Here is a 20,927-nt window from a genome sequence, read left to right as displayed (position 1 = left end):
AATTATTAAAGAACTAAATAAAATTCAACTTGAATGAGCAAGCAGTTACATTTTTCTGCCCAATTTCTAGTTGGAGCTGAGGTGATTTTTTTTTACATCTTCAAATTTTATACAAATATCAATATAGCTGTGCAAAATAGCCTTGATTTGCATAGGAGGCAGCTTAGTTTTCCACAGCTCAGGAAAGACAGGGCTCCACTATAATGAGACCCTCTAAGAGCAAAGAGGTCGTCACTCCAGCAGTTCCTGGAATAACATTTTGATGTAATTGCTGAGTCAGACAAGCAAAGCCTTAAAATAAAATTGTATGACTGAAAAACAGTGAAACATTTCAGATAAATGTGTAAATAAGAGCCTTCCTCAAATATCCTTCCAGCAGGTAGAAGTTCATGGACTTCTTGATCTGGAGACAGTATTTTCTCCATTGTGCTAAGTAACCACAACGACCCTAACTTTCAAGACTTTTTTTTTTTTTTTACATCCTTTATCTGTAGGAAACAAAATTAAAATATCAGCATCAGAAATCCATATCAGCCACTGTCCAGAAAGTAGGATGTGTCGTACTGTGCTGGACTCTAATTATAATGTAGCTAATCCAAAATCTAAGTGAAAATGTAGCATGACTTTGAAGTATTAAAGTCTAATCCTAAGTAAATTATTGTGCTATATTGTGCTCCGTAGGAGTTTGCCTTCATCTTTTATGAGTTTAACACGCTGATTCAAGTTTTCAGAAAGATGATGATTTAGACGTGGTAGTTGCCATCTTGGCTGACTGCAGATTGTGCTAGGAAATAGTAGACAGGATTTTGTACAGCTTGAAGTAATTTCTAACTTGGTTGTGCTTTAAGTGTGAATGCTCAGAACCTGTCAACTTCCATGCATGATCGATGTTGCACATATCCATATTTAGCAGGCTATCTATGTATCCCAATTTGGCCTGTATCATACACATCATAGAATCACAGAATGGTTTGGGTTGGGAGGACTTCCAAAGATCATCTAGTCCAAGCCCCTTGCCATGGGCAGGGACATCTTTCACTAGATCAGGTTGCTCAAAGCCCCATCCAACTTGACTTTGAACACTTCCAACAATGGGGCATCCACAACTTCTCTGGGCAACCTGCTCCAGTGTTTCACCACTCTCATAATAAAATTTTTTTTTCCTTATATCCAGTCTAAATCTACTCGCTTTCAGTTTAAAGCCATTACCCCTTGTCCTATCACTACAAGCCCTAGTAAAAAAATCTCCCTCCATCTTCCTTAAAAAGCCCTCGTTCACTATTTAAAGGCTGCAATAAGGTCTCCCAGAGCTTTCTCTTCTCCTTCTCCAGGCTGAACAGCCCCAATTCTCTCAGCTTTTCCTCACAGGAGAGGTATTCCCTCTGGCTATTTTTCTGGCCTTCCTCTGGACCTGCTCTAACAGGTCCATGCCTTTTTTGTGCTGGGGTCCCCTGAACTGGATAAATACAGAAATTACAGACTTGTTATGGTTGGCAGGGATCTCTTGAGATCATCTAGTCAAAATCCCCGCTGAAGGAGGGTCAGCTGGAGCCAGTTGCCCAGGACCATGTCCAGTCAGGTTTTTAATACCTCCAACAGATGGAGAAACTGCAGCCTCTCTGGGCAACCTGTTCCAGTGTCTGACCATCCTCACAGCAAAAAACTGTTTTCTTGTGTTCAGATGGAATCTCATGTGTTTCACTTTGTGCCCACTGCCTCTTGTCCTGTAACCACTGAAAAGAGCCTGGCTTCCTTGTCTTTGTTCCCTCCTGTCAGGTATTTATACACATTGACAAGATCCCCCTGAGCCTTCTCTTCTCCAAGCTAAAAAAATCCCAGCTCTTTTGATCTCTCCTCATACAAAAGATGCTCCAATCCCTTAATTATCTTTGTAGCCCTGTGCTACTCTCTCCAGTATGTTCATGTCTCCTTTACTGGGGAGCCCAGAACTGGATCCAGCACTCCAGGTGTGGCCTCACCAGTGCTGAGTAAAAAGGAAGGATCACCTCACTTGACCTGATGGCAATTCTCTTCTTAAAGCAGCTCTGGATGCTGCTGAACAAACAAGCCAGGTCATGCTGAAACTGTATGTCCTATCAACGAGATTCATTTGCCCCAGTTTTAGAGATCTACATTTAGGTTAGCCTGCTGTGTTCACTTTCTAGTTAGGGGAGAAAAAAATAGGCCTTCCAAAGTGAAACTCATCTAACTCTGAGGTCAAGGTTTACGGTAGGTCAGTTAAATTGCAGCTTAGCCTAGAGCTCTTCTTCGGCTACAAAGAAAACCTAGATCACTCACTAGCTGAGGTGCACACACTGTGCACACTCAAATCTGGACTGAGAAGTCTTGTAATTACTTTCTTAGTGCTTAGTATTTCACAGTACCTGCAAATATATTAAGCAACTTTAAGTGTGGGCAAATCTCTCAGTCTTTGCCAGAGTGGCTTCATACCAGAGCAGAAGGAAACAGGAGGAACAAGAAAGGATTTCAAGGGTTATACAGTTGTCCTATTCTGCCACATGTGCATCTTCATGGGCTTCCTACATGTTTGTTGTTTGCAAGAACTAATTAGCTGTTGGTAGGGGATGTGGAAGTGTATTTTAATCTATATACTTCCAGTTGGAGAGACTGTTCTCATCAGTGTTTCCCCTGACATTCTGGTACTTTGTGGTCTTTCCTATCTCACCCTTTTTACCTTTTTTGTCTTGTTTCTAATTCTCATTCGCTCTGTACTCAGCTTTTCTTTTTTATTCTCCTCCCATTTGTCAGGTCTCCGTAACTAATGTTGTTGTTTTTTCACAGCACTTTAAAAGCTTTGAGTACTGAGGCAGAGACATGGGGCAGTGTACTAGTTATATAAAAGGACAGCTGTAAAAACATGTGCAACGGCAATTAAGCAAGAACTCTTAGAAGCATGAAGTCATTAATTCTAATTGCAGTAAGGCTTTTCTTAGAAATTGTCTCTAATATTTGAAACGGAGAAAAAGTCAGCTTCAGGCAGCATTCCAGCTTTACTTCCTCCACTTCTGTGCTACTGCAAGCAAGGGGACTGCGTGTGTCCTATTATTTGCTACACTGAGGAACCTTTATCTTCAGACGTCCCTCTTCAGGCTTGCTGTTCCACAGGAGCAGATTCGTCTTTAAATGCAGCAGAAGCAAGAGGCCAAGTTACCAGCCAGAGGCTTATGTCCCACCAAAGCAATTTCCAGTTTCTTCATGAAATATTATCAAAGCCCTATCCTGAAAGCCTTCAATTACTTCTCAAAAGGCGGCAGATTAGGACAGTTAGTAGCATCTTCAAGAGCTGTTCAGCACCTCACAAACTACGTATTGCTAATTCAGTCATCTTAATTTCATTAAACTCTGGAGTTGTTTCCAATAAGCCGTCACTCTTAACCAGTTGATATAGAGCTGAACGACAAAGATAGTACTTAAGCAAACCAGATTAAAACACCCAAGGACTCCTGTTCCTTTCATTTGCATGCTGAAAGCTGATATAATACATGTCTGCATGCAATAAAACTTTTTTTTTTTTAATGTTCCTAGAACAGCTTGAAACCAAATCCTTGCAAAACATCTGGTTAAAAACTTCATCATTTTAATACTAAATGCTTCCTGAAATCTGTTTGTGTAACTGTACCATGCAGGTTTGCTTCATAGCTTTATAATAAATTGCTTCTAACTAATTTTGTTATCCTTGCACTGACTTTGATATCTCCTGCTGATAACATAACATCAGTAATAGCGCTGCTCCAAGTTCAATAGTGAGCTGATATCCCAAGAACAAATTCTGAAGACAACTGCATAATTTTTAGGTTTCAGCTTCATATTGTCTTACATTAAACTCTAAGGTTTTAATTCCCTGTTCTCTAAAACTAATTAAATTCATTTACATTATAGATTTTTTCTTCCCAAATACGGTGTTCAGTATCACAACAGGTCCCTTCTGCAATTTCTCTGGATAAGGCATGAAGAAACTTTGCATGCCCCTGTGAACAACAGTTGTCACGTTACTGCTGGGACTGGTATTTAGAACTTCGTGTCAAAGCCCTAGAGGGTTTCGTAAAAAAATTCAGCAGTGAAGTGGAAGGTATTTTCCAAACCTAACAGTCATCCTGAGCATCCATGGATAGATAAGCAAAAGGAAATCAGAAAAGGCTGATACATTTTAAAGCACGCTAAGCCTTGTGAAGATGGTCTTGCCGACCTCAAAAGCTGTAGCTTAATAGTTCCAAATAAAGCCACGTTAAATATCAGTGTGATGCTTGAAGATACGCAGGCTGATTTCATGCCTTCAGCTGGTTTCATGTTTGTGCTGAGCAGAGTGCTGAGTCCTGACCTGCCATTGCCTGACCCTGCTCCAGATGGAGTAATTGTGTGGGTCTGACTCTGAGCTGCAGGGCTCACAAACTTTGGGATCCTGTCATGCTAACAGCTGTGCTACTTTTGGGGCCTCAGATGATATTTTTGCAAGATGTGTAGCTTGGACTAACTCTAGCTGTCTAACTTTGGGTAGCCTCAGCTCCTTAGTCTGAGGCCTTCCAGCATGACTGAGGGCATCTCCGCAGCTTGCCTCTCTCGGGGCTAAAGAAGGAGCCTCAGTTCCTAACTTTGGCTACTCAGGTAGAGCTCAAAGACAGACTGAATACAAACTGAAGGATGGCTCCAAGAGCCTTTGAAACACAGAAACCAGTCAGGGGCTCCTGAAGTAATAGAAAGGATTAACAACAAAACAAAATAAAACAAACTTCACAAAGCAGAAGTTCAATTTATAGCCTTAAAACCCACACTTACCGTTAGCAAAGCTTTGTGCGTGCTTTAGATTAGCCATGTAATTACACCATAAACCCCCACCAGGCTTTAATTTCAAAGTAAAGCAGTGGAACTAATGGTGTGCTTACAAATAAAGCTAATTAAGATTTTGCAGAACTGGGGACTATTTCACAAAAGTATCAAGAGATTTCATGTCAATATGTAGCTCTTTGCCTGACTCACAGAGTCTATAAATGTGTACAGGTATGTTCAGCCTGATCATTATATGGCTGGCCTAACTCAGAAAGAAATGTGAACATACATACTAGGAAATAACTCTTCCAAACAGCAAATAATTGTGTAAATATGTAACTGGAACAAAATCCTACAGCTGATGTATAACACAGGAAATTCCATTTCAACATATTTCTTGATGCTTAATCCTGCCAGGTGGAATGGATCAACAAAAAGGGAGAAGTCATAGTACATTGCAAAAAAATGTTATACACTTGTGGAGGTCATCCAACAGGACAGAAGGAAACTCCTCAAAGCAGCTACAGCTCTCATTGCTCAAGTTCAGCTAGGTTCAAGCTCCATGTCTATCTGTATCATTACAATTATTTATGTTTCACTTTATCAGTATCTCACAAAAAGCCTATTTTTACTGAAATCCCTTTTCAAGCTATTTCCTTAATTTTGTTTCTAGTATACGCATATTAATGTCAATTAAAATATAGCAGTTCTAGAATAACAGTTGGAGTGGGTAAAAAGACACTTTCTACAACTTGCTCACAAGAGCTTCTTCAGACTGTCTCTGGTATCATTCAATATTAGAAGAGTACCTCATAATTTGCAATAGCAACAGTGAACACTGAATCATCTGTTCGCACTGGACTGTGAAAAAATGAACATGTCAGTACAATGTCGTGACATGGCATACTATGGCTGATTGAAGCACTCAAATTCAGAGGAAAATAAAATATTGGGAGGAAACTGTTGAACATGGCAGCTGAGAGAAAAATTGGAGCTCTCCACAGTAGGTTACTGCAAATCAGATTTGGAATGTTAAGAGAAAAGAGAGTGGATATTTGATATGAAAACTGAAGGTATCGTTGGTGAGATTTTTGTTTAATTAAATTCAAAATGGAAATGAGAGAGGAAAAGATTTCCAGAGTGAGCATGACTAATAACTGCCTTTCAAGAACAGTGTTGGGTTCCTAAGTGTACTTCAAAGGTTACATTTAAGCCTAAGATTAACTTTAACAGGCATACTAGCCTGTCATACTAGCCAATGTCATCCTCAGGTTCCTTAGACCTCCTCTTTCAACCATTAGATATATATGAAATAACATGAGAGCAAAGAACTAGGATTTGGTGGTTTTGTAAAAAGAAATAGATATATAAAATAATGCCTATTTCCACGTGGTTACATAGTGGTTGTAATAAAGTGTGAGGAATGATATCTAAGACAATGCAACACACTTTGCAATGTTCAGAATGAACTGAACTGAGATAAGGAGCCCGGCACCCACCAGGACTCCATGTCTCAGCATTAGCTTTGGTACAGACTTCCCTTAAGGACTGACTTTGAATGGTACAAGAATGTGTTTGAGTAAAGACCCACAGAGACCTTGAGGAGATGGGCAATTCTGAAAATACGTGGTGTGATCTGTGCCAGAGGCAGCCTCCACCCTCTTGGCCTGGCAGCAGGAGTGCTGCTTGCCCTCCCTGCAGGGCTGAGAACGCCTGCTTTCTTGCAAATTCCTGTGAACTAAGGGTGATGTGTTGAGACTGCACTTTTTACTCTGGATCAAGTAAAGCTTTCTCTATATCAAATCAGGTCCAGAAAGGCCAGCAGTAACTTTTACTAGTAAATGAATATTAGAAAAGACAAATGCCAAAAATGAGTGGGCAAACCCTTGCAGTGGAAGACTAAAGTCTTTCTTAGGATTCATTACACATGAAGGCTAATAACACACATTTCACAAGTGTCTGTAATAGATTGCCTTCCTTTGTGCAAATGTATTTTCCATTTCTTCTCTATCCTGAGCCAAGCATGAGGCCCAGAGAGAGAGACTGCCCCTTTTACTTCAGCCCAAGCCCAAGGGGTGCTTAGCAGACAGTCTGTCCAGGGGATTGCGAAGTCTGCAAGGATGCTTGCTTCCTATTGCGACAAAAAAGAACTTGAAAGGTTTTGTGTAGTGATGGGTCTTGGTGGAGGAGTTAGCGGGATTTCAGTGAGCTAGCAATTCATATATATTAAAACAAAATACATATTCCCCTCTCATCCATCATTTTCAGAAAATACAAGTGGAGCTATCTTAATTCTTAATGCCAATTGAGGACTTGCAGTTCCCATTAGAGCTAACAGGTTCTCCACTCTTCCTGATAATGTGTTTAAAAATAAACCCCTCAAATCTCCTGCCTAAGCAGCATTAATCATGCTACATCTTAACCATCAACCATCAGTTGACTTTTATGAACTAGGAGGTAAACAAAAAAGAATGGGATGTTTGAAAACTGCTGTTACAGACCATGAGCTACAGACATCTACTTTCCCCGTCTCCTCTTTGACTTCAAGGGAGTATTATTGCTGAATATCACAAGGCAGGATAGGACTAACAATATCTGTCCATATTTTTTTTATATATCAAGCATCTGTTAGCATTTAAATATCTGATTTCAAAGTATCCAAAACTTCTCGCAGGTCAGCTCCCAGACATATTTTGCACACATAAACTGAAGAAAATCATTAAGAGGGCAGGGACATTAGCAAATATAATGATGTACCAAATTCCAACATTTCTTTATCTTATTTCAGACTCTAGGCATATGCCAGCCTGCATCTAGATTCTTGATTTTTTTTCAATTTTGTATCTTCAGAAGGTATACGAAGAAGGCCATTACATAATCCAGTGGTTTTTATAGCAAACTAAAACTGCACTGAAGAGATTAATTGTTGGAAACTATTTTTAGCCAAACTAATTGTAACAATTTCACTGAGAACATAAGCTGCAGATGTCTTCTAAGGTAAAAAGCTAGACGATGGAAGAGCTAGCAGGACGAAAGGCTACCAACTACAAATAGCAGTTCCAAATTACCTTAAATTATGCAAATCTGCCCAACGCTCCCTCTAGTGGTTTTGCCCACAGAGATGAGCGTGAAGTCCCACACATGCAAAATCCTCCAGCCTAATGACAAAATGTCCCGTTAATAGGATTAAGTACTTTCTCATCAGATAAGTAGAACATGGGGAAAATCCCTGACACTCCCAGCAATTAGATCAGAACACAGCCCGACCCCTTCCTGACGTGGGGAGCAATTCTGCAGAGGAGGTGTTTCAGTATTAATGGTAAATATGCTGGGTTTTTTTACTTTTCTTTGGTAATGGGTTTGTATTTATTTGCGAAGTTACATGATCTTTTGCTATAAATGTAAAGGTAAAATATGCAAGTAACTATAGAAGTAAATCCAGGCTATAAATAAATCCAGGCTTTTTACATACACACTTGCAGCTGATAACCGCATCTCCAAGAAGGTTATACTGGCTAACAAGAAGGCACTTAAATACTATGTTCACTTAATCAGATGAGAACTATAAAGTGTGGTTGCATGGTTTCTAAAAAAATAAACCTTTCTCCTCTAACTGCTCTTGGGAGGGAAATAAAGTAAGTGGCATTTCTTTCCCTATTTTGTAGGAATTTCTTTCAATTGCTGATGTGTTTGTTTACAAAACTGATCTAATTGCCAATTTATTGGCACACCTATTATTGCATCTGCTATATTAAAGATTATCCTGAAGGGCAATGAAAGGAATTGCATGTTTGGAGACAACGAAGGGAACAACATTCTAGAAATTTCCCTTTTAAAATTTGGCAATAATGTTTAACATGGATGCATTTTAATATGAACTAAGAAGATAGTGGGAGATCAGTAATTAGTGTGTTTCACAGGGTAGAAAAGGGACAGACTGAGCTGCATAAGCTTTTGGTTTTAAATATATATATGTCCTGGTTCTGTTACACCACTGTGCAAACTCAGTGGAATTCATCTAGTTAATTTGAATAGATAATCACAAATGAGGTCAAGCTTCTTACTCATGTGTTTTCTCTAACAGTAGCCTTTAGGTGCATGTGATAGATCTCAGAAACCATAGTTAAAGTCAAAATTAATGGGAACTTGTATAATACTTAGTAAATGTTACACCGAGGCATTTGAGCATCACAAAGATGCTTACATTTAACTGCACCAACCTGCTTCTTTAACAGAAAGAACATGAAGTCCTCTTGGTTATTTATAATATACGTGCTATGGCTGAACGGTCATCAGTGTGCACCGACAAGGCAGGAGGAAATGAATCTCCGGGAAAACCTGAAGGGTATGTATGCTTTTCTTAACAGGGGTGTGCTGGCAGCCCCCTGGGCCCAGGTCTCCAGTTTCCTGGTGCATTTTGACTTCCACACTCACTGAGGTCGAGAGGCTTTCATATGTGGAGCTTAGAAACCATCATATAGCTGACAACATGCATCTGCACACAGACAATATAAAAACAATCAGAATCAGATGTAAGCATCCCCTTACATAAAAAAGTATTTACAACATTTTAATGTTATTTGGTCCCCATAGATTAGTAGAATATAAACTGAATTGAAAATTAAATTCAACAGATTTTTTAATTACTTTGTTTGCTTAAATAATCTTTGAAAATGTTTACAATTACATACTTCGCTGGAAAAAAGGTTATTACAAATAATTGAAATAAACTGACTTAATTTAGAAAAAAAGCAGCTATTCTACATATACTCACCTTTAAGCATGGCTTTATTTTGTGAACTGGAATCCCAAGACAATCAGCCATGAAATATTCCTTTGCTTCAGTCTACATTAATAATATTTCTGTAACAAACAAAAAGTTAAAGGAGAAGAAGAATGATATAAAGGAAGAAATGACTGACATGTGATTTTGGCAGTCTCAGGGCGATGTGTTCTTTCATTGTTTTGTATAGCTCCAATGATATTTGGGGTATTTCTGCAAAGGGAACAAATACAGATAAAGGATAGGCAATCATGCAGAGCTTAAAGGTGCAACATGTAGGCCAACCTGGGCTTTCAGCAAAACTCTATTGGTATGACTTCACAGGAAGTCTAGATACTGTATTTTTATGACAGCAGGTTGAAGGCACCTTCAATCTACATTTCCAAAATGTAAAGGGAAGCTGTCTCAGGCTGCTTTCAGATCTAAGATAAATATATGGGCTATGTCATTATAAAACTGATGAGTAATCCTTGGAGATATCCAAAAGCCAGCATGAGGTCCTGAGCAACCTGCTCTAGTTGACCATGCTTTGAGCAGGGGGGGTTGGACTTGGTGATCTCCAGAGGTGCCTTCCAGCCTCAACTGTTCTGGGATTTAGCAATCGGCAGTGGGACAGCTGAGTACACGGCCTCAGTTACAAACAGCTGATCACTGGCAGAGGCTCTGGGCCAGATTCTCAGCTGATGGAAATTGTCTTGGCTCTGTGTTATTCAGCATTCACTATTTCACGATTTGGCTCTGCAACTGTAGGGAAATGTAGAGCTGTTTCACTTCATTCTCCTTCAGCATCAGTGCATGACAGTTTATGATAGTGTTAAACTCTCGTTACGTCACTGTATAATTTGTCTTTTTTCAGTATTATCTGAAGTTGGAGAGAAGTATGTAGATGAAGAGGTAAAGAAAGCTTTGATTGGTATAAAGCAGATGAAAACTATGATGGAAAGAAATGAAGATAAACATATAGATCTGATGAAAACCTTGAAGAAGAGCAGTGAAGAAAAACAGGTAACTGAAGTGTATGTGTGGGTTTCTGTTTGTGTTTTTTGTTAACTTGTGGCTATTTTTAATCAAATATGAGGCAGATTGTACATGGATTTAGCCTACCTCCTGGAAGTAGTACAGCATGCTGTTGTGCTTTGGCCAATAAGCAACCCAGACGGGATCCCTCAGTGTCTCCCTTTTTCTGGGAAGAACATAAACTTTGAGCACCATGCATCTCTTTATATGGTCACAGGATTCTTCATTAGCGTAAGAAAACTCTCACGGCATCTCTATAGAGGTTATCACTGCCTGTCTCCTGGCAGCAGGAGTTGGGCCAATAGACATGCTTTACCAGTCTATCAGGAACCTGAATGTTCACATTTCAGAAGAAATTAAAACAGTAGTTTGTATTTGCCAATTTTTTAAGAAAGAATTTGCTTGCTGGCAGGATCCTGGCAGACTGAGGCTTAAATCCTGAGGGAAGCTTTCAGGTTGTGCTGGAATAAAGCACTGAACAAGAGCACTGCTTGCCTCACTGGTGCCTCTTCCAGATTGCGTGGTTCTTTTGAAAGCTAGTGGTGAAGTGTTTCCAGCTTTCCTTAGAAATATAGCTTTCTAACTGAGTGGTATACTGATAATTTTTCCCTGTGGCTGAATGTCTAAGCTATTTCTAAAATGAAATTGAAAGAGTGAGCACTAGAGAAAATACAGCTGAGTTACTACAAGTTAGCAAGTTACCTTATCTCAGCCCATCCCAGCTGCAAGGTTAAACATGCTATCTGACCCAACCTTTCTTGCAATTTGAGTTCTCTCATTTTATTCTGCAGTTGGGAAGTAACCAGCAGCAGCCTAGGCATAGTCAAGCTGATGGTGACCACCATGTGGAGATACAGAAGCTGTGCAGTAAAAGGAGACATTAAATGCTGTATATTGACTCAAACATTACTTTGGAGAGAGAGACTGAGTTTTGTAACATCCAGAAGCCAGAGCTGCTGCAATAGCAATATGCCAGATAAAGTATCGCACTTACTGCTTATTTCTGGTAATCCCCTGCTTCACTGAATTCACACCAAGGCTACTGCAAGCAACTGCATAAAGGTGTTTTGTGCAGAAGGTCCAGCAGCACTGCCCCGCACGTCTTTATACACCTCAGGCCACAAGACATTTCCCAGCTTGCCTTGCAAACTTCAGACCTTCAGAAAAATATCAAAGCCACAAATGATAATGTGCTCTAGAGAAAGACAGGGGATCAGGGGAATTTCCAATGTCCTAGTGCAATGTCTAGGCTCAGAGCTGTGTGCTCAGATGATCCTGAGAATTAGAGATTACAGTATATTTTAAAAATATAAAGATCCTAACTATTGCTTTCAATTAAGTTGAAGGAAAATTCCCTCTTGGCCTAACATCTGGCAGTCAGTTTAAATTGTTTGTATTAGCAAGCCAAAAAGTACCTGACAGCTTTCTAACATCTTTGGGAATGCCAGTACACTCCCATGATCTATGCTGTTGTTAGTTCTTACTGGATGATTTAATTTACACAGAACTTGCATCCACAGCAGGAGTTCATAAAACACTGAATAAATGTATTAGAAAGATCAGAAAATAATTAAACATAGACTATGAAGACCACAGTTACTGTCTCCACCAAGTACATTCTGACAGAAGTTTTCTATCCTGTGAGCCTCTTCCCTATTGAAATGCTGCTAGAAAGAAATAAGACTGGCCAATTAAAAAGTTTCTGTCATACTTAGGAAAAACTTGGAACAGTGTTTGAAAACCTAAACTGTTAAAATATCTGTACTTGCAGAAAGAAATTAATGATGACCCCTGGAAACATTCAAGGCCAGGTTGGATGAGGCTCTGAGCAACCTGCTCTAGTCAAAGATGTCCCTGCTCCTTGCAGGGGGGTTGGACTAGATGACCTTTGAAAGTCCCTTCCAACCCTAACCATTCTATGATTGATTCTATGATATACAATCTACTTCAACAGGAAGAACTCATCTGTCTTTCCATTGCGAAGTCTGTTCTAAATTGCTGGTTCTGATCTGCCTAGCTTCATGCTCCACCGATGAAGCATGATCCAGTAATTAGAAGAGCATTGTAAAATGCTTCTTGTTTCCTATCAGTAGGGAAGGAGTGCCTTACACTTCCACAAACGCAGGAAGAAACCTGCTCACTACAGTCTTTTGATTAGTATAATCCCAAACAGAGGAAATTCTATACTTTTGCATATTTCTGCAGTACAGAAAGAATTTCTGTATGGCAAGGACCTAGCCTCATGAAATATTAGTCCCTTAAAGAACAGAGCAAAGCAACAAAAAAGTGCTATTTGTGGAACAGATAAATACTGCAGAGATTATATGGCAAAAAAAAAAAGGTATAAGTTGAGCACGTAACCTTGTGAGAGGTTGCATGCTTTTTGCACAGAAAGATATGTGGTTTTTTCATTCATAACCTTAAAGATCCAGGCAGACTATAGAAATCCATTTGGTTTTGTAGGCCATGCCCTCTGAGCGAACAACATCAGGAAAACCCTATAATGAAAAATTTTTCAATTTTCAGTTCCCTCCATATGTTACTGCAGCTGAGAAGACAATCTACCTTAATGGTTAGGAATTAGCAAAAAAAAAAATGAAGCATTAAGAGCCAAAATGAGTGATCAGCACTCATAAATATTTAGAATGTTAATCTGAAAATTGCCCTCAACTGAATCTTTTTTTCTTACTTAGCAAGCCTTGCGACTTATGGATGAAGTAAAGGAAAGATTAGAAGAAGAAGAAAGACAATGTCAAGTATCCTTGAAAAATTTGTGGGATGAATGTGAATCTTGTTTAGAAAATACCTGCATGAGATTTTATACAAGTTGCAAACATGGTGTGTCAACGTTTAGAAGAAAGGTAGGAAGACATTTTTTATCTGGGAAATACTCTTGAATTCACCTAATAGTTCTAGAGAGAGTACATCTTATTTTCTCAATGCCAGCTCTGCCAGTTATATCAGATTACTAAAATTAATTCGGAGGGTGTAGAAATGTGAAGTTATATGTCAGAGATTACATGCAATTACATTCATTGAACACTGAGCCAAAATGAGTTCTGTTGCACCCTGATGTGACTCTGTGGGCATTGATTATTCCCCAGACTCCAGCAGAGTCACTGCAGATAAACAGTGTTGTCTCTCACAGTAGAACTTGCATTAAGATGCTCGATAACTCCTTGTGAAAAACACCACATAGATTCTCTATGGTCCATCTGAAAATGAGCAGAGTTGAAAGTGTAGATATAGTTAGCAAAATTCCATGGGGGAAAAAAAAAACTTACACAACATAATTCTTTCCTATATTTATTTTCATCTACTCTTTAATTAATAAAATTGCTTTTAAATGCTTAACTGTTTCTTGACAGAGGAAACTGTCAGCACAGGAGATTCCCCTAATTTTATTCAGAACGTAAATATGCTTGCCTGGTTGGCACATTATTATTACAAGAATTAACAAAATCATAATCACATTTTTAATTTGGGGATATGCTTTAAGTACAGCTTAACAACTGAAACTGTGCAATTACTGCTACTGAAATTTTAGCCCGATTACACAGCTTTCACATCCCCAGGCACTGAAAAATATGGTAACTTAAAAACGAAACATGGCGCGTTTCAGAAGTTACAAGCTTTAGAGCAAAGGTTTTTAACATTTGTGCATATTCTTAAATTATTTAGGTAAAAACGTGGAAGATATTAAATGTAAGACTATTGGTGAAACTTTTGGCTTTTTAGATACATTTGAGGTATCCATGAGAGGTATCTCTTGGGCTTTTAAGGAGCCTGTGGATGTCAGGTTGAAATTATTGCAGTAGAAATTATAGACTGCACTGTCACTGTCTTTGACCTTCTTGGTAACTTCCTCAGTGAAATATGTTTTGTTTGAAGCATTCAAAGTAAGAAATGTGTTGTGACCTAAATAGTTTTTTTAAAAAGAGGACAAAGACGATAGCTGTGGCTGATGACACGCAAGCAGCAGGAGCAATACTGGCTTAGGCTGTTCCTGCAGTGCTGTTTCATAATGCATCTTCCCTCTGAAGGGAGGCTGCACTATTCCTCAGATCAAGCAGGTGATCTGATTTTTTTTTAAAAAAAGAAAAAAGGTAGGTATAGGTATATACACGTGTTTGGCAGGATGTTTTACAGGGACTGGGAACTCCGCAGAGTCGACACTCGGTCTCTTCCATCATCAAACCGTGGACTCAGGGCCACTGCTTCATTGATTTTAATTCAGTTTGCACAAGCATGTGAAGACTTGGCCATTGGTGAGAGAGAGGAGGGTGTTTACAGGTCACAGCGAGAACAATGGCCTTCTGTTCCCGACACTGCACATAAGTACCATAGAAATGTTTCCAAGATAAAGTCCAAATTTTTTGTTGGAAGAAACCCAACTGCTGATACTAACTTTGAGCCTCCACAGATTAAAGGAACTGGCGACCCTTTTACTCCAGATCTGATTTGGAGCTAATGATTTAGACTGAATGTACTTTTACTCGTTAGAGTCTAGTGTCTTAAATTACTTTGGAGAATATGCTGTGTTTGCAGTTATTAAGAGGGCATTGTTTCTATGGGTATTTGAAAGAGAAAAATTACAGCCACTTCCCTGAGAGATGAAAAACTGATAACTTGTCAGGCAGCTGATCTATCTCCTTCTCACACATAGGTTGAAGATTTTTTGAAGAAAATACCTCCACTCATTTTTACTTTTCATGAGGATCAAGGAAAAGACATCCAGTTTAATGAAAAGCCTGAGAAAGAGGATATCCAGCTAGAAAAAATGGAAGATTTATTTAGCCAACTATTATCGGACATGGGTGCAATATTTGACAGAAGTTTAATTTTTTTCAAGCAGATGCAAAAAGAATTTGACCAGTCTTTTCAGACATATTTCATGTCTGATCTGGACTTCAATGAGTCCCCCAGCATGCCAGCTTTACCTGAGGACACCACCGGGAACGATGGCTCACGGAAAGGCTGGGGTATCCCTGGCTTCTTACAGACAGTTTTTGATTTCAGTAAGGCAGTGTTTGAAGGTGTCAGAGAGGTGATTACCGAAGCATTTGATGAATACAGAGATAATAGAAGAGATGCGCCAGAACAAGCCAAAGGCAAGTGTTAGAAAATGAAAATCAGCTGCACTGTCAATGACATCAAATCACTCAGGATTGCTAAACTATAGTTAATGATTCAGTTTGATGCACGTTAGTGTGAGATATGATATGGAAGCTCTGGAGGCTTTCTTTTTTTTAACAGGCATGGGTCAAGGATAAATGTATCAGTTACATTAAAAGGTACAAGTCACCTAGAAATCTCAAAGAAATGTCACAGGGGGACTTATGGGTCCTACACAGCCTGATTTTCATGGCAATTCTCAAAGCATTTGCAGGAGTTTCTCAGGAGCGCTTGAATCCATGACAGATGCAGGTTTTCATAAGGCTGACTGACAGGTCTGATCTCCACATTTGCCAGGATATGATACGTATCACATCATATTGACATGTCACCAATTCTAAAAAATTAAGAGTCATTCTATGACATGTCAAGGCATATCCCTGCCCTTATCAAAAGACATTAAGCTCAGCCAGACAGCTGCAAGCCCTGTTCTAGGCATCCAGAGCAATGCAGTGTGCCAATCAAACACAGACCAGCCATCAGGTTTTCCAGGGACCAGCAAAATTCTGTGCATAAAGTTGGTTTCAGGTGATAATTCTCAACAGAGGAAACAACCCTTGGTCAACTTCTAGGATACAAATAAGCCTCATCCTTCATATGTTACTAATGCAAATAGAAAAACAAGTGTCATTCAAATACATGCTGGTGCCTATCTATAAGGAGATCACAGTAAGGACATACCGTAACTCTGAGTGGTAGGTGACATAACCACTGTATGGTCATCAGGAAATATAAAGTTAAGTGATTATACAACAGCAGTTTTAATTTTTCCTATATCATGACCCATATTACCTCAGAAATAAGCTTTGGTACTGTGCTCTCATCTAGCTGTACATGATTATGAAACATCTCGACTTCTAAGGGTCAACAAGATCTTATCAAAACTTGCATGTTTTAGAAATAACAGATAATAATATTAGCAATTCTTTGGCTGTTAGTAGGGAATACACTACTGTGCCTTTATAAGGGAATATACTATAATGGCATGAATTCATTGAAAGAAAACATTATTTACATCTTCTCTTGACTTCTACTTTTTAACGTTTTATTCTTTTTTATTTTAAAATTTGGAAGGGGGGAGGGAGGGATTCATGCCAGATATTTTGGATTAAGGGCAAGAAATTATATTCTAGCCTACAGAGTAGGTAACAAACGTCTATTTATCAAGACAGTCTAAAAATACTGTGACTTCATTCTAGATCCCGACAGAAGTGGCATTTTCTCAAAAACTGCATCAGGACGCCGTAGGCCTCTGTGCAGGGAGCTTCGGGAGAACTCCTCTGGATGCCTACAGTTTCATGAGAGATGTCAGAAATGTCAAGATAATCTTTTGCATGGTAAATAGCTATTTTCTGTTGTTTTTTTTTTTTTCTGTAATGCGTTGATCACCGGTTTGTAGATTTTGAGGCTGTCATTTTCTACTGTGCTGTTTACATATTTTTGGACTTAACATTCAGTCACTGAGTTTTTACTGTAACTACAGATAGAAACACTATTCCTCATTCCAGACGATTTCCATTACCTTTCCCCACTGTCTCCACAGAGTGTCAGTATAACTCAGTTGTTAACATATTGCCGGAGGTCCAAAGAGAAGTTCTGCACTCTCTAACAAAATGCCTGTACTTGTTAGAGTTGCCATCCTGCAGAGAAGCAAGGGGTCAGGCAGCAATCGATCCTGCCTGGGTGCAGAAGTGCTGAGCAGAAAGCGAGGAGAAGCTCAAACTCCTGACACTCACTTCTCCTGCAGACAACCAGACGTTAGCATTCGGCTCCTCACAAGGAAACAAAGCGCTTAAGAGTCTGCCATTACTCTTTGTCGAACCCTGTCAGCAAACAGGGCTGGCAGGAAGGACAAAAAGAGGGCTGCTTGTCAGTAGGTAAGGAGATAGCAAAGCTCTGGCATGCACTCTCCATGGGCACCTGGAAAAAATTCAGACTGCATCACCTAAAAGTGCTCTCAGGACTCCTGCTGCAGGATCACATCCGTGTTTCAAGAACTAGTTTAGTCTTAAAAGCCACAGAATATGCTTAAACCCAAATGTCTTCAGAATATCTCCAGTGTGGCAAATATTAATAATCCAATGACACATTTTGAAATGAATATTGGAACACTTCCATCTCACTGAAAATATATTTTTGTCTACAACTGTGCCTTACAGATACATATTTGTATCTGCGGTTACTGTACTATCGGCCTGAAGGTGCCCTTCGACAGTCCTATTTGACAGAGAATAAATTTAATTTTTCCATTGTAATTTTTGTATAGGTTTAACATAATGTTCTTGTTTAAAATCTGTATTTTAGTAAAGAAAAAAACAACAATCTTCAGTTCTGAATTCACGGCAGATGTTACTAGTCAGATGTAATGTCTAGCTATTGTTAGATAAATATTAGGCCTTAACACTCAACAGGAATACTAACATACCTTGCGAGCTTTCTTGTAATAACCTATATACTTTGAAGGAGTGATAATGGAATAGGAGCAATTAAAACAAAAGATAATGTATAAGGAGATTGTGAAATTGCTATATGTAAAATCTACCAGTCCTTATTTAGCAGAACGGAAAATCTATTGCCATGTAATATGATATAAACCTTAAAATGCTTGGTAAGTCATTGTAATACAGCAAATGGGATAATTAATCCATTTAGCCATTATAAGCCTACCTAAACTAAACCTACCAAAATAGTTCAGCAAGTATTACTCTTTTTTTTTTTTTTTTTTTTTTGCATTATTTAAATACCAACCCAAACCAGACCCCCTTGCTAGACTTTTTTTACAGTTTTCTATACTTCAGATAGAAAAGATAAAGTACAAGACATTACTTTCCTGTAAGCTTCATGCTGGCTGTCTTTTCTAACAGATTGCCCAAACGTTCCTGAACTGCACATAAAGTTTGATGAAGCCTTTAAGCTGGTTAATCTCTCAGGGGAGCAGTATGAGCAGATTCTCCAGGTGGTTCAGCGTCATACAGAAGACACATCCTACTTGTTGAACAAAATGAAAGAAAGATTTGGGTGGGTGTCTGAGTTATCCAATATGACCATTGGACCAGAAAACATTTTCAATATAGTTAAGGTAAGGGTTATCTTCCAAAGGGAACTCTCACAGAGTGCTGTCTCTGACCTATGCTTTGCTCGTACTTACGCTCTTGGGGACTGTGGATGTTTGTACATGTGTAATGTTTGCTTTTTTACAACACAAAGTTCCTACTCATGTTGAATTTATGTATGCTTGATAATGCCTCGATGAGCCGAAACTCCAGAGATTAGAAACTATTTTCCTCTAAATCCTTTTAGTCTGATGGATGGCTGACAGGCTAACCTGAATCACTGTCTGATAAGAGTAGATTGACACTAGCAGCTTTGACTGGCCTCAGATTACCTTCCCAGATAAACTTCCCTGTACCAGCCAGTAACACATCCTTTTTGGATCACTGAATATCTAGCTATATGTCTACGTGTGTACCGATATAACCCAAACTCAAAGAAGGTAAATGTTATGCAGGTTATGCAGCTGCATATCTTTAACAGTATCTGTCAATATTCCAATAAATACATCATCATTAACTGTATCTTGCACACAAGAATGTATCCAAGGTAAATTTAATCCATTTTCCTGGGCAAGGAACAACTCAGAAATGTAATATACTACTGTTACTCCAAAACTTAATACAAAATGATTGCGCAACCCACCAAAAATCACAAAATTGGGAACAAGGGGACAGGTATTAATATTTAAGCACATTTTCCCAACCGAGTCTGAGCTATCTGCTCTAGAAAAATAAAACTACAGAACTAAGTCTGGCTTAGAAAAACACATAGGAATAATCTTCAATCACACAACCTTCGTCTTGAAATTAGTGGGACGACTCACACACAAGTTGTCACTAGGAGATCAGAAACTCTTTATAGATGTAGTTCATGGTATAAATACTAATATGCAGTTCTTTAATATGGTCTTGCAGTGCAATGTCAGCTCTTCCCACCGCCTACAATGAGCACTGGCATAAATTCAGACATCCACTGTCTTTTCAGAAGAAAGTAATTTAAAGAAAGCAGACAAATCTAAAATATTTCTCTATTTAATTTTCCCCTGTTAAAGACAGTAGGCACAGTAGGTATAAACAAAACTGAAAGTAGGCAGTAGTTTGTAGTGTCTAAAGTACTGATTTGTTCTTTTCTAGGTGACACCTGGGGATTCCTCTGGTAAAAATGAAACTGTGGTAGATGTGAATATTCTGACGTCACCTACTTTCACCATTAAAGTTCCTCCCAGCTTAGACCCAAAGAGTGCTGAATTCATTGAATACGTAGCTGGGAAAGCACTGCAACTATATAAGCAGAATTTTTAAGTGGTAAGTTAATTCCTTCTCCTTCCATAGAAAATGCAATTCTTTGTAAGAGGTGTTTACATTGCAATAAACTTTAGCTGGAACAGGATTCAGTCATGGTATATTCAAGACGCATCTCCTCAGAAATGACACATGGATTGAGAGACAAACACAAGCATTATGGAAAACAAAAACAAATGCTCAATGTTCTAGCCTGCAAAACACAGACATGATAATATTAAAAGACTTGTCTCATTTAACTGTGGAACCCTCAATCTTTAAGTAACATCTGGGATGAGGTAATGTGATGATAAATGTTCCTTCAGAAAAGAATTGCCTCACAACCACAGTGTAGAGCCTTGGCATTGGAAACCATGTCTTTGTGTTCATTAATCATGAATTAACTGGAATTACCACTATTCATTACGGTTTTTATTTTAAGTGGTGTTTAAGAGCATGTTCCTTATTATTTTTTTATGATAAAGGAATGCAAATTTAGAAGCAGCACCAGGACTTGAAAGAGCTCTCTTACTATAACATTTTCCCATTAGCAGCGCTCTGCTCGGATCAAGGGTTAACAGTGTCTGCAGTTTGACTCATAGAAATGTGCATAAGAAAAATTCTTCTTGTGGACTTGAAACCATTTTTGTAGAAAGGGCTCACAGAGGCCTCTCTCCATGCTTAAGAGATCTCCAGATGGGCGGGGTAGAAGTAGGCAGAGAGGTAGGGAAAAACAATGGTTCATATTCTCTAACCTCATGGGGAAATCTCCAGGAAGGATGGGGTGGTTTCAGGTGGCATCACGCTGCTGTGGGGCTAGCCAGTCACCCGGG

At 38.9% G+C, this 20,927-nt stretch overlaps 1 protein-coding gene across 1 annotated transcript; it reads left to right on the top strand.

Annotated features, from left to right (window-relative positions):
- The first annotated feature begins 9,027 nt into the window (after positions 1-9,027).
- On the top strand, positions 9,028-20,115 carry CLUL1 (clusterin like 1). Its single transcript, XM_010127604.2, has 7 exons — positions 9,028-9,130; positions 10,425-10,573; positions 13,279-13,446; positions 15,252-15,696; positions 16,960-17,097; positions 18,625-18,839; positions 19,948-20,115. Exons 1-7 carry the CDS (start codon positions 9,028-9,030, stop codon positions 20,113-20,115), a joined length of 1,386 nt encoding a protein of 461 aa, XP_010125906.2.
- Positions 20,116-20,927: the final 812 nt, after the last annotated feature.

This window comes from Chlamydotis macqueenii, chromosome 2 (genome assembly GCF_036417535.1).
Source record: "Chlamydotis macqueenii isolate bChlMac1 chromosome 2, bChlMac1.mat, whole genome shotgun sequence".
NCBI lineage: Eukaryota > Metazoa > Chordata > Aves > Otidiformes > Otididae > Chlamydotis > Chlamydotis macqueenii.
The sequence above is the reverse complement of the archived record's forward strand: the minus strand, read 5'-3'. Positions and strand labels throughout refer to the sequence as shown.